General features: G+C 36.4%; 1 protein-coding gene across 4 annotated transcripts in view; it reads left to right on the forward strand.

Annotated features, from left to right (window-relative positions):
* LOC102690009 (voltage-dependent L-type calcium channel subunit beta-2) overlaps nucleotides 1-14,487 on the forward strand; it is a 157,354-nt gene that overhangs the window by 53,264 nt on the left and 89,603 nt on the right. Inside the window, exon 1 of one of the 4 annotated variants that reach the window (XM_069191076.1) lies at nucleotides 11,634-12,107. The exons of the other annotated variants lie outside the window; for them this stretch is intronic. Coding sequence (XP_069047177.1) covers nucleotides 12,027-12,107 — 81 coding nt within the window. The 5' untranslated portion in view covers nucleotides 11,634-12,026. Of the gene's footprint in view, nucleotides 1-11,633; nucleotides 12,108-14,487 lie in introns of those variants that run through there. 4 annotated transcript variants of the gene reach the window in all.

Genomic DNA, 14,487 nt, shown 5'->3' on the forward strand with positions numbered 1-14,487 from the left:
GCATCTTCTGACACTGCTTTTGAAAAAGTAGCTCAGGTGATGTGATGTCTTATGTTCCTTGTCTTAGTATGCTTCTGTTCTGTCTTTTTTTTTCTCCTTTGTTTTGACTAGAATGCTGTAATGTACTGTACATTGTGTATTTCTGATGTGTATGTATAATTCTAGATTTTCTTTTGTGTTTTCTCCTCCTTAGGGTTGGGGTTTAGTAAATAAAAGAAAAATTATTGTTCAAAAAAAGTTCTATGTCTGAAATAAGAGTCACTGTTCACACATCAGCAATCCACATATCAGGTCCAGAGGCCTATTTACGTGAGTAGATAGATATAAAGCTTATTTATTTCTTATAACTGCTTAAAAGGACTCATTTTAAGTACAGAACATCTCATAGGATAGATATTTGCCATAAGGTTATATGGTATAATGAGACAAAAACTCAACTTTCTGGCTTTATTGCAAAAAGTTACATGTGATGCAAACCTACCTCAGCACAGCACCTTGACAGCACCATCTTATCTGTCAAATCTATGGTAGTAGTATGATCATGTTACAGGGATACATCTCATCAGAACGGACTCTGAGCAAGCTGCTGACTCAAATCCTAAAGTTGAGTATCCTGCTGAACACTGAAATTCTCAGTAAATGTCACTGTTCATATCGTCTTTGCAGGTTTTGGTGGACAGTGTCAACAGTGTTCAGTGTGTTCAGTTTGGTGTTAATTTTAAAAACAGATCATTTGAAAAAGAAACAAACACTGCATTTTCATAAAATGTACAGGAATAAACACTTATAAAGCAGTACATTTTTAGCAAAAATACTTTCTTCAGGATATGCCCAGTTTTGTAAAAAAAAAAGATGTCTGGTCCAAAGACAGCATTAGACAACAATTACATGTAAATCCCTCTTTGAAAAATGGTCCATGAAGTTCACCCGTAGGTTTCAGCAAGAGATTATGGGATTATCAGTGTAATATTTAGCAATTGTTGACTTAACAAAAAGCTCTTGCTTTGAGCAAGATATGGGCAACACAACAGTCCATTTTCTAAGTTGTTATCAAAAATAAAATAAATCTAGATGCTGAGAAAAAACAAAGTCCACCACATTGCCACACTTCATTATAATTTCCTATACTGGTCTCCTGAGGACTGCCACTGTAGCAGACTAGGTTAAGGGTAAATATGTTGAATATCATTAAACAAAAAAGGAAGCACCCTCAAAGCCAGTATCTGGTTGCTTGTCCTTGTGCATTATTTAGGATCTGATGCAGTTGCTGTTTCAGTGCTGGGTACTAATTGTACTAATAAAATTCTATGTATATATTGTAATGACCGCTGGGTTCGGCTCAGAATGGAGCAGGCATGGGACTCAGGAAAAGGGGTTAAGCAGCACATTTATTAACCAGAACCAGGGAGAGGTGCACACACAGGGACAGGGGTTACAGCGCTGCACCTACATTAACACACACACACGAAGGGAAGAGGTTGTCTCTTAGCCTCCGTCCCACTATATACAGTCCCATAGTTCCACCCCCAGGTGCTGTTCTCAGCCCGCCTCACATGGTGCTACAATATTATACGTATGTTTAATGTAGATTCTATATAGTTTAAAAACAATCAAAATATTTTTTTCCGTATGTTGAATAATAATGACCGTATACAGTGAAAGTATACTGTATCAAGACAATATAAGTGATTCCAAAGACCAATACACGCTTTTTTCTCTTTGATCAATGGGAATTTCAATGCCTTTAATGTAGAGATTTTCAGCTTGTGCTCTTGGGAGACTGTTTTGTCTGCTGTTTTTGTTTGTATCTGAGCGCTGAATTACTTAACTGACAGACTCCATCTCCCCTGCGACCCTGTATTGGACGAAGTGATTAGAAAATGTATGGATGGATTACTTAATTGAGTCCTTACAGTGATACAATTTCTAATTTGCTTAATTAGACATGTTTTGGAGATTTGTTGATATGTTTGGAGGTTTAAGGCATAAGCACTGTAGATTTTGTTCATTAACTTTTAATCTGTAACTTTCAGGAGAAAAATATTTAAAGCCCAGTATTGTTATACAAAGAGTTTAAAAGGCAGAAACAGGTGTCCCCCAAAACATACTGGAAACCTAGCTATATGTTGGAAAGCTGATTATGTGAAGACCAGAATTCCTGGAGTATTTAATATTCAGTGTGAGTAACTCATAACTAAAGGAAGTTGTTTAGGCTTTGAGAACAATTAAAATGTTACAATTAAGCAAACTAGTTAATCTCTTAAGGCTTCATTTAAGAAATTGATAATACAACTGGAGTGTTCTCCAATTCAGCAAGAAGTGTACACCAAACTCAGGGATGACAAACCTTGGTTTTGTTCTTTAACAGCTCCTGAAGTTTTGTGTTTCTGTGAGAAGAATAATTATGCCTGCTTCTCTGGCTTTTCTAATTGTCTGAAGGATCATGTAATATTATGTAATAAAACAAAATTATTCTTTCAAAACATTAAATGCTTGCAGTGGTTCAGTGAAGTGGACACAGATACTGTAACATCTGAAAGTGAGGCTGTTGTATTTCTTAGTGAGAAATACAGTGAGAGACTGACCTACCCTGTGGAGCAGCTTTGTCTCTGTATGTGTATGTGTGTAATGTGATTAGTTATTCTTGATTTCTTTGTCCCTAGAACTCTCAAGAACAACATAATCAATTTAGAACAAAAGTCCTAGGTCACTAAACTTTCAAATGTCCAGACATCTTTAATTTTTTTTCTTGTGGTCTAATTTATATTTTTTAATCATTAAAGCAGCTGTAATGCTGTTCTTCAAGGTGCAAGATTTTCTTACAAACTTTTGAGGTGTCCCTTTTACAAATCCAATTCCAAAATATCTTTAATTTCAATCAAAGAACATGCTGTATATTATTATTATTATTATTATTATTATTATTATTATTATTATTATTATTACCACGTAGATTACCTAATTGTCATCATTTTCGTAATCATTTTAATATGGTAAAAAAAAGTTAGTAAAAAATACATATGACAAAAACGATATTAATTTTTGATGATACATAATAATGTAGATATACATATGGTACTGACAATATGGATATATATTTTTTTAAACTGAATGAGCTAATAGTACACAATTTATATTCAATCCTTGCTCTAAATGGTGGACTGGAGAGACCATTATTTTTATTTATATATTATTTTGAAGACTGTAGAATTGCTAATATGATTAAAGCAGACTTACAGCATGTGACGAGCATGAATTTTTCATGGCATTCTGTGCTTCTGGAATCAAGATACTTGTTGATTCTGATGAGGTCTGTTACACAAAAGAAAGAAAAGGCATTTTAATATAACATTCAGATGCAAAGGCATTTTAGTTTCACAGAGAACAAGAGTGAAATGTAATTCAGAAATGCTCCTTGAATGTTGTGGGAAGGAAATGCGAAAGCTGACTCCCTGCATTCACCCCCATCTTATGAAACCCCACAATTAGAATCAGTTTGGTGTTTAGGTAGTGTGGCAGTACAAATTGCTAAATTAAATGTTCAGTGTTAAGAAAAACAAATAATTAAACTTTAAGTGTTTTAATTACATACTACACATTTAAGTTTTAACTTGTTTTAACACATTTGTACATTCATTTTGTCTGCATTTGCATGAATGATTCACAATACCACTTTGTTCGAGCTAAGCAGCATAGACAATATTGTATGTTCACATGCCACTAAATCACATTCAGTTTTTGCTCTAAGCTTATCTGTTTTCTAGTTGTGCTGCTGTCCCAAATACCACTAACAGCACAACCACTCTTCTGACCCATACAACTCATTTTGGTTTCACAGCCTACATAGCTCCAAAGATGAGTCCTCTTGCCCTTTTAGAGCATACCATGATCAGGCAAAAATCAAACAACAAACATGCTGAATTTAACACATTTTAACACAGTTAACACTTTTTTTCTAAAATTGTGTTAAACTATTTAACAGTAACGGTGGCACTGCGGCTTAGGATTTGCGCCTGTTGCTGGAAGGTTGCCGGTTCAAATCCTGTGGCTGGCAGACTGCCCTGAGCAAGGCCCTTAACCCTAACTGCTTCAGGGGTGCTGTATAAATGGCTGACCCTGGCTCTGACCCCAAGCTTCTCTCTCCCTGTATGTGTGCCTGTGTGTCTCATGGAGAACAAGCTGGGGTATGCGAAAAGACAAATTCCTAATGCAAGAAATTGTATATGGCTAATAAAAGTGATCTTATCTTATCATACACAGACTGATATGGTACACAGCTGTGTGATCTGTTTAATGTCCACTGGCATTGCCTGTGGAAACATTTCTCATATGGTTGTTTTCTTTTCATGATGGAGCTTTTTGAGCTTTTAGACCAACACATACATTTTATATTCAGAGCTATATGAGTGTAATACAGTTTAAAGTTTAATTACCTCTATTTAATGATTCTAATGTTATTTTCCCTCTCATTTCACTCTCCTTTATGTGCTGTTGGGCTGTCATCTGATTTAAAATGATTTTATTAGCAAGGCAATACTAACTATTGCAACCTTGTAATATCTGAGATTTTGGTTATATGTAAGTATTAATATAATCTCCATGTGTAAGACTAAAAAACACAGAGAAACCAAAAGATGGGTGAGTGAAGTTTTAGTTTGTGGTATTGGTGCTGTGGTTGAGTTGGTTGCATTGCAGCAGAAGTCACACGTGTGCTGGGAATAACTATAATCTCCCTTGGTGGGGCACGTGTCTGGAGCAGCTCCAGATTACTGGGTGTATGGGATGAAGATGAGTTAATATACAAGAGCAGAGTATCAGGAGAGTAGGGGGTGGGGTGGGCAGCCCCGTTCACCAGCTGCTTCTGCTCCCCAGCAGGGTGCAGACCACAGTATTGTGTAAATAACGCTTATCATGTACTTAAATCTGATCTTAGTTTATATTTGTGTCTTTTATAAATGTGAAAATAAGGAAGTTTCTCTTTTTAGAGTAAATCTGTAAAGTGATAAAAACCTTTTTCTCTCTCAGACTTTGTCAGTATCTTGAGTGAACTGTGAGAATTGACCTTATAGAGCCTCCATCATCTTCCTTTCACAGAACAATTACCAGATTTCAATTATACCAATGTATGCATCTCATTGTTGCCTTAAATAAATTCATTCCTTCTTGGAAAATGAGACAGGATTAGACTACAAAAGATTATAGAATAGTGGATTTTATTTGGCGAGTGTGTGAATTTTTTTATGTGCAATTATACAGGTATATTCAAATATCTGTCTCTAGATACATGTTTATGGAACTCAAGTGAACTAGGAAGAGTGTAAATGAGGCCTGGGACCTGGAGCTTGTTAATGTGAGTCAGAAGGGGTTGCCAGGTTTCATAAAATCCTCAGTGGACTGGCAATGTGTAGATTGCATTTTGTTTCTATTTCAACAGTTATGCCTTTATAAAAGAAAATTAGCACAAATATCTAGTGTGCATTTGTTTTTACACATTGGTGTGCAAGCAATTGGAATTCAGATGGTAATAACTGAGAACAATAGAGCTGTCAGTTCAGTTTCTTAATATGTTAAATATGGAAAATGTAGAAAAGTTTATAATTGAAGTATCTAGTATCTGTAGAAAAAATAGAGAAATGAATATAGGAAAGGTACAAGGCTATAAAAATGAAAACAGATGACATTTTTTTAGGTTTAAATCCACAGAGATCTAGGAGAGGTAATGGTGTTTGTTTTTCACTTGGCCAAGATACTGTATCACATATATAAATTATAACTGTGCAGTAATGTAATGGTTCATAAAACACAGAGGGATGATGTTTAACAGATGTTTGTCTCACATTTGCTGTAAAGTAAAACTGATATGATTGCAAGTAATCAAGTTTTATTAAACATATAGTGCTTTGTAAATGTATTCAGACCCCTCTATGTTAAAATGTTTACAAAATGATGCATACAGTTTTTTTTAACTTTTAAATATTTTTATATATTTTTAATATTCTTCAAAACCTGCATTCTTAGACTTAAGACTTTAAAGTGTAAGATACATTACAGTAAATGTCAGAAAGAACTTAAGGGGAAAAAATGAAATATGCTGATTACATTATTAAGTATTCAGATCCATTAACTTAATATTTGGTAAAAGCACCTTTGGCAGCAATTACACCTGCAACTTTTTGTGGTTAAGTCTTTCCATACATAACAACCCACTGAAGCTCAGCACATGAGAGCTCATCCAGTACCTGGATGAGAGACCCCCTGGGAAAAACTAAGGTTGCTGCTGGTAGAGGTGTTAGAGGAGCCTGTAACTAGCCACTGTGCCAAACAGTTTTGGCTCTTGGACATTTTCTCCCATCTCAGCCATTAAACTCTACAGAAAGACTAACTCTGTAGGTCAAAGTTGCTGTAGGCCTCACAGTAGCACCCCTAACCAATTTCCTCTTTGTCTAGCACCTCACTTGTGCTCATGAGGATATTTGAAGACTTCAATATTTTGTACCTTTTTACTGATCTGCCGTTTTCAGTTACTTTATTACTCACTTCTTTTGAAAACTCCTTATTCTTCATGGTTAGGTCTTTTCTTGTTATTCACTACCTGACCTGCATCCTCACAGAGATCATGTTTTTATTCTAAAATCATAAGAACCCCTTTTATTTCACATTTGGCAAAGCAAAGGTTTGAATACTTTCAAAATCAAGACTTAACCATTTTTCTTTTTTAATATCTATTTACTTATTTTTATGTTGGAACTAATAGAATTGGTTGCATTTTAAAGCTTTTCTTCCTCTCTATACATTATATAAAGCCAGTTTAATTTTCTTTGTAGTTTCTTACAATGGGAGTTTTGAAAAAAGAATAGGTCTTAAAATATTCTTTAAAATATAAGCTAATATTTCTTTAGCTCAAATCTCATGAGATCGGCTGACCTGCTTGTTTCCATGCTGTGTAAGTTAGTCCTGCAGTCAGTTCAGTCTGTCTCAATATGTCTTGCCTTGGCAGAGAGTACACCTTCTTGTTAACAGCTAGATCAGAAACTACACAATGAACATTAACTAAGTATGTCTCAGAGCCATTTTGTCTTAAATTGAGACATATTTTATAGTTTATTTAATCTAATATTTCAAAACTGAATGGGGATTAAGACTTCTGCTTAATAAGTTAAAAAGCTTCAATAAATCCCAACAGTGAAAGTAAACTGAGCATTGAAAGTTGTTGAGCATTTTTGTGAAGATACTGGAGAAATTCTTTTGTACTATTATTACAATAACTGTGAGCCCTCTCAGTGTTGCATGCTGAATCAAATGTAACATTATCTTTGTATCCATAAAAGAAAATTTTCAGACAAACTTCAGAGTGTGGATTTTGCAGTTTGAATATGCAGATCCAGCGACAATTACTGTTTAAATTGCTATAGCAGTTCCAATATCATGTTTTGGTGGAAACAAATAATCGTAATGTAATAATTCTTGACCCATCAAGAATTGCATATACAGTACTGTATTTCTGAACTTACTAAAATGCTGCCTGTTAAGCATTTTAAAGTTATGTGCACCAGAAATAAAGAACATTGGCAGTTCAATCTGCTTGGAGTGCCATTTAATTACAGGCCCATGAAATTACAAATAACTTGCTTGCTTAGACTGTGAATTTGCTTACCACTATAATCAGTTCATTTTGGCTACATTTTAGCCCTCTCTTGTGAAATCTCCAGGAAAGAAATGATTCTATTCCACATTGCTGTGCATGGTGTGTTCCTTGAGTGTTTCTTCAGTTATAACTCCTGATCAAGAGGAAGGTCTTGTTCACACATGTTTTGCAAGAATCAAAATTGCTTCACAGATGCTAACAATGCTTGGGAAAGTCATAAGAACTCACTTTCATTGACTCACTTTCTGGTCATGTTAAATTATAGACAATCTGTCATTCTTTTGCAAATGTCAAATTCAATGTGTTAGAACTGAGGGTAAAAACCTGACTGTGAAATGGGGCTAGTCTGGTCTCCCCGAAAGTTCATAAGTTTCCGTTTACTATTTACAAAAATATCTGTTAGAAATTTCTATGGAAAAAAAATTGTGTTTCAGAAAATAGTTGCATGGGTGATGGGTATTACCCCCCTTTATGGAATTCCTGCACCAAGAGTTAGCTTTTGAACTGTATGTGTAAAATGTATAATATATCCCTAGTCTTTGTACTGTACTGTATGTGTGCATCTGTTTCTTACTGCAACCTATTAAGATTTTGAACAGCCCATTCTATTCATTGGACAGTATTGATAATATCGCATTTTGAGTCTGAAACTTAAAGAATTCTGATTTATTCTGCTATTTTTAAGGCAACCTTCAGTTTGTTGCATTTGTTCTAAATTAATCTTCTTGTTTGGCTGAATGACAGGCCTTAAAGGGAATTAATAAATCCCTTAAGCTTTTTTGGATTGAAAATGAGTAACAGAGAATGTAGAGTATGTGGTGTAAAGTTAATAAATGTTAGTTTTGCAGCAGAGGTTGTAAAATGCCACATCTACATCTTTAAATTAAAAGAAATAAAACGTTTATATGTCAATCTCCACTTTTGTGAATTTCTGTTTTTCCATTTTTACTGCACACTTTTTACAAACACAATTCAAATGTTTAAATAAAATAATTTACTGCTCTGCATATCATAGTGAAAGATTTCTGATGGGGGGGAAATAGTTACTGGGGATCTCAGGTAACTCAGTAAAGTCTTACCTTAAGTGTTTTGATGCTTTGATCGTTGATATAGTATCTCCCTTGTCAGACTTGTCAGAGTTGCAAGTGTATGTTATGGAGGAAAGTGTAAAGGCCTACGTTCCTTGTTCCTGTTTCCAAACTGTTCCAAACTGTTGGATTGGGGTATGTACTGGCAATTCTAATTTCTAAAAAAGTCTTTGATCTCTTGTATTAAAAGCAAGTCTTACCTCAAAACATAATAAAGACTCATCAATTGTACTACACTAAATGGCCTATGGAATAGAAACATACTGTAAGTCTTTAAGTATATAAAACAGATACAACGTACTTGTACAGTTGTATAGAATAGTATAGAATAAGCAAGGGCTGTCTAAGGGAAGATGCCATTGTGGTATGGCAGGTTCAGTGTTACAGTGTTACTTTTTTTGTGATATCTTTTATCCATAAATATGAATGATAGAACCACTCCATGAATACCATTCTCCTGTACACAAGGGTCCCAAGGAAGACTTCATAGCTGGTCATTCTGACACTCTACTCATCAAAATGACCTTATCTTTTGCAACGAAACAGATGAGCAGGTAGCCTAGTAACACTTGGAAATATAAGATGTGTGTAAGTCCAACACCATTTGGAAATTAACTCCCAATTATATTAAACAGTAGTATAATATTCTGGATAATCCACCCATCATCCCATTTTCTAAATGCTTTTCCCATTTAAGGTCATGAGGGGACAGGAACTTGTCCCAGCAAGTAACAGGCGTAAGACAGGGTACGTGCTCGGCAGGATATCAGTCCATTGGAGGCCAGACATACAGAGACAAATATGAGCAAAGTCACACCAAGAAGCCAATTAACTAACCGGTATGTTTTTGGACTGTGAGAGGAAATTGGAGCACCCTGACGAAACCCATTTGATCACGGGGAGAACAGATGGACTCAGAGAGCAGCGCAGGAATTGAACCCAGAACCCCAGTGCTGTAAGGCAGCAGTTCTTACCACTGCACCACCGTGTTAAACGAAAGTACTTAATTCATGAGTTTTCTTGAACTTCATACTGTACATGTCAGTGTGGGTCCTTTTTAATTCACAAAGTATATAGTTACTCATAATAATTGCTTACACTTATATAGCACTTTTCTGGACACTCCACTCAAACCACTTTATAGGTAATGGGGACTCCCCTCCACCACCACCAATGTGCAGCATCCACCTGGATGATGTGACGGCAGCCATAGTGCACCGGAACGCTCACCACACATCAGCTATTAGTGGGCAGGAGAACAAAGTAATGAAGCATAGAGGGGGATTATTAGGAGGCCATGATTGGTAAGGGCCAATGGGAAATTTGGCCAGGACGCCGGGGTTACACCCCTACTCTTTTCAAGAAACGTCCTGGGATTTTTAATGACCACAGAGAGTCAGGACCTAGGTTTTACATCTCATCCGAAAGATGTCGCCTGTTTACAGTATAGTGTCCCCGTCACTATACTGGGGCATTAGGACCCACATGGACCACAGGGTGAGCGCTCCCTGCTGGCTCCACTAACACCTCTTCCAGTAGCAACCTTAGTTTTTCCCAGGAGGTCTCCCATCCAGGTACTGACCAGGCTCACACCTGCTTAGCTTCAGTGGGTTGCCAGTTGTGAGTTGCAGGGTGATATGGCTGCTGGTATTGGCTGCTGGTGATATAGCTGCTCATACTCAGTTAATCATTACTGATCCCAAATTAACATCAGCATGTGTAAATGTACAGTAGCTGTAATAATATTTGTCTATATTTAATCAATTTGCAGTTGTAATGTTTTTACTACTTTTTTCTAAAGGATACATAACTACCCAAAGTAAACCATTGAATTATCTTACATTTTCTAACATTAGAATAAATATTATTTGTGATTTGTACAACAAATAATTGGAAACCATGGAGCAGCAGCATCCTAGATGCCTTATTATGATTATTTTGTGGACATCTGGCAGTTTCTCGTTGCCTCATGTCTAAGTTAATACAAAAGTAATAAATAATGTGCCTGTCAGTTCACTAGGTCACTGCTGTGTGTGCATGTGTACGTGTGTTTACTCACTTTTTGATTGTATTCTTATGGACAATAAACTGACTCACTAGCATTTATTTCCTTTGAAACTGGTCTATTCCACAAGCTACAGTCTTTAACTCAGTGGAGGTTACGTGTGTGCTTTTGGATTTGGGAGGGGGGTTATGGGTATTGGGAGGGGTTATAGTCCATGAAGTAACACGTTTTCAAACACTGTGATTCCGGCCCTGCAAGCTGAGGGAGCAGGCCCACTCACATAATCCTCTTTCAATCAACTCACACTAATCACTAGTGATAGTTGCAAAATTTAGCCTGGATCTGCTTAGGTAATCTGGATTGACATGAGGTAAAAGCAAAGGGACAGAAGGGCAGAGAGAGAGGAGGGGGGTGAGAGAGAGACAGAAGCTGGGAAAGTGATTTCTAGCCCTTGCCTCAACCTTGTCAGTGGTTTTTCTCTTTGCCTCCAGCTGAAATGTTATTGGTTGTTAGGTTACCTGTCTTTCATTATAGGGCACAGTGACAACAGGTGTCGTGTGTAACAAGCAGCAGCCAAGAGCAGGCACCTGGAAAAAAAATGCATCAGTGGTAACACAAAGGGGGAGTCTATGAATCTATCTAGGAGTGAGCAGCTTGCAGCAACACGTTTGGATACATTATTACCACCTAGTGAGGAGCTTGAGGGCTACCACTGCTCTTTCCACCATCTCCCTGGGCAGCTGGAGGTTGTATGTGACTAGCCTGTGAGCCGATACCAATCACCTGCCAGCAGTAACAAGTCTTCAAGGTCCTCCCAATGCTACTCCCTTTGGTATTTATGTCTTAATACTCTCGTAAGCTCAGCATCAGAGTTTTCATTAAAGCTTGGTGAGTGATTGGGTACTGCTCCAGCACAGCAGGAGGGTCAAAGCTAATGTGACGTTGCATATTCATACAGACTGTGAATACATAATCGTCTGGCAAGAGGCAAAGGAAGAAGAAGAGGAAGAAGATGCCACTTTTTTTTTCTTTTGGCAACACAGACGTACTGTGGGGAATACACGGTGTTGTTTTCGTTCCATTTTTATTTTGTCGCTGCCAGTTTTAATTGGATGTCAGTTGGACCAGGCAGATGTTGGTGTTATTTCAGGCTTTGGATTTGAATGTTGGAGAAGATACTAATGGCTCAGCTGATCGGTGCCTCTCCTGATACCCGCCCTGTCCTTACCTGCCAGACGCAGAAACTCCACGCTTTCTGGTGAAGTCTCGCGAAGTGGATGTCCCTTCCATGCTGGTCGGGCTGTTTTTGGTTATTCTAACGCCGCATGTTGCCATGCTCAAAACACCCAAGAGTAAAAATGTCTCCTGGGTAAGTACAGATATCTGGAGAGGAAGCAGGAGGAGGGATGGGTGTGTTTGTTTTGTTGTTTACTGCTTTTTTTATATTTGGGATTTGTCGTATATCCTGTAGTTAATCTCATCTGATTTGGTTAGTCAACTTCTTTTCGTTGGATACATTCTGTAGCCCGAATTAGAAAAAAGTAATTTGCAAGTGTGTGACTTTGGGGGGGGGTCTTGTTATTCAACGTTATATTGAACGTGATTGACGGGTAGTAGATGGAAAAGTTTGTGATATTGATAATAGGTTTGTATTCTTTGGGTGGTTTTGGTGACTCCATACTCCAGATTTTCAGTTTATATTTACAGGTGACGGTAAAACAGCTTGCCTCCTAGATTGTGTAGGTGCTTCAGATATATACAGTAATCTATGATGTTTTTCTTGGTGCATTGTTATGTTTTTCATTGACGTTGACTACAGAATTCAGTGATGTTGGAATAAAAAGTCTTTCAGTGTTCCATTTTCTTTAATGGAGACTTCTCAGATCATTAAAAAGAAATCCTATGATTTTTGTGTAGATGATTGTTACATAATAAAAAATGAATGAAATTAGTGACTAGTATAGATCACATTACTGATAAAGGAAATTAGTTAATGAGAAAATCAAACAAAATTGTAAAGTAGGACAGTAATTATTTTTTGCAGCTAATTACTTAATATTGGAACTGTAATGAATTTTTCACAACACCAAGAAAAGAAAACCCTGTACTAATTCCTATAAGGCAAAAGGTGGTCCTTAATTTTGAGGCCTTGTTGTTTATTTTGTCACATATAAGACTTTGTGGGATTGTAAGGTAAACAAAATATAGTATTTATGCTTTTACTTTATGTAAAATGCATTAAATGTGAAGTAATTTGCTCTTTGTTTTTATTTTATATTATGCTTCTAGTTGTTAAATTACAAAGATATAGTAAACATGCTGTATGGTATGTTTTACATAGAGTACAGCCCAGAATGCTAATATAATGGAGAATAGTATTAATATAAAAGCAATGATTAGAATAATACATTGGATTTAGAAATTATCTATTGTGTGCATGCCTTGTATAGTACTGGCTACATTCCTTGAAGGTTTTCTTTACATTCAAATATAAAAGTTGTGGGAAAGTTTATATTCTCTCTGTAAAAAACATTCAATTTTGTTTCCTCATTTTTGTTTTTGTGTTTATTATACTATTGTGGAATTTGTGTGATTCCAATTAGATATTAGTTGCTCTAATTATTTCTAGTTCATCTAAAGTGAATGTTATCGTTATGTAATTTGATAGGGCCTGCTGTTGAAACAGATGCTCCTATCAGTCATTAGAAGAGATCCAAAGTCAAATGAAGTGTGTATTTTAACTCCATAAGCAAACAATGTTCATGCTATGTAATTTTGTGAAAATGCAGTAAAACTGTATGTGTATGGATGGTGAAAGAAAGTTCCTTGCTGTTTTGAGACCCAAGTATACAGTATTTCTTTTCATTACTTGGTCTTTAAAATCTGTTGGAGCAGAACATTCTTGTGATTGATCTTTGTGATGTGCCAGTTGTAAGGGTGTGGATGTATTTAATCTACTTGTTCTCTGCAGAAAAGTGAGTGTCTCTCTGTGTGTTGTCAGTTTCCATCCATCAGTTATCAGAAAGCTACTTTTCTTGGTGAGTGTCACAGCGTAGCAGAAGGTGGAAGTGAAAGCGCATGGCTGCTGTCGTCTGAGAAATGGCAGGAGGGAAAGAAGTGATTTTGAACAGCCAATCAGGTCTAGTCAGCATGACCTTGGGAGTTGGAGGGAAACCTGGGTCTCTTGAGAAAATACATGCAAACGTGATGCAGACGCTGAAGTTGAAATGGGACCTGAACCCTAGACCGCTGATGCACCACACAGCCCCAGTTTGTCCTTTTACCCAGTAAAAAGTCATTTGGATTTTTTCTAGGAGAGCACCTGCATTTGGTCATAACTGCTACAGAAAAATAGACCCATACATACAATGAGATCATATTAGTGACTAGTTGTGACATTGAAATTCAGCTTCAACAAAACACCACATGCAAAATGGAGTAGATGCACATCTGTATCGAGATTCATGGCTTTGTCTATGAGCATGACTAAATACGGAAAGATAACATTTAACTACTGGGAGAAACTGGATGGATTCTGTCTTTCTTGTGAAATGCTCATTATAATAATATTATTAATATGACAAGATTGTGTTGTTTCTTCTGGACCAAAATGTGTCTGTAATATGATTTAATTATTTTGGGTAAATTTAAAATTCTAATAGCTTCCACTATGATATTTTCAGTGAAGTCAGCAAATGTGGTATTTGGAAAAATAAGATTTTTAACTGGTCTTTACCATAAATTTAAGT

Source organism: Lepisosteus oculatus, chromosome 6 (assembly GCF_040954835.1).
Source record: "Lepisosteus oculatus isolate fLepOcu1 chromosome 6, fLepOcu1.hap2, whole genome shotgun sequence".
Classification (NCBI taxonomy): Eukaryota; Metazoa; Chordata; class Actinopteri; order Semionotiformes; family Lepisosteidae; genus Lepisosteus; species Lepisosteus oculatus.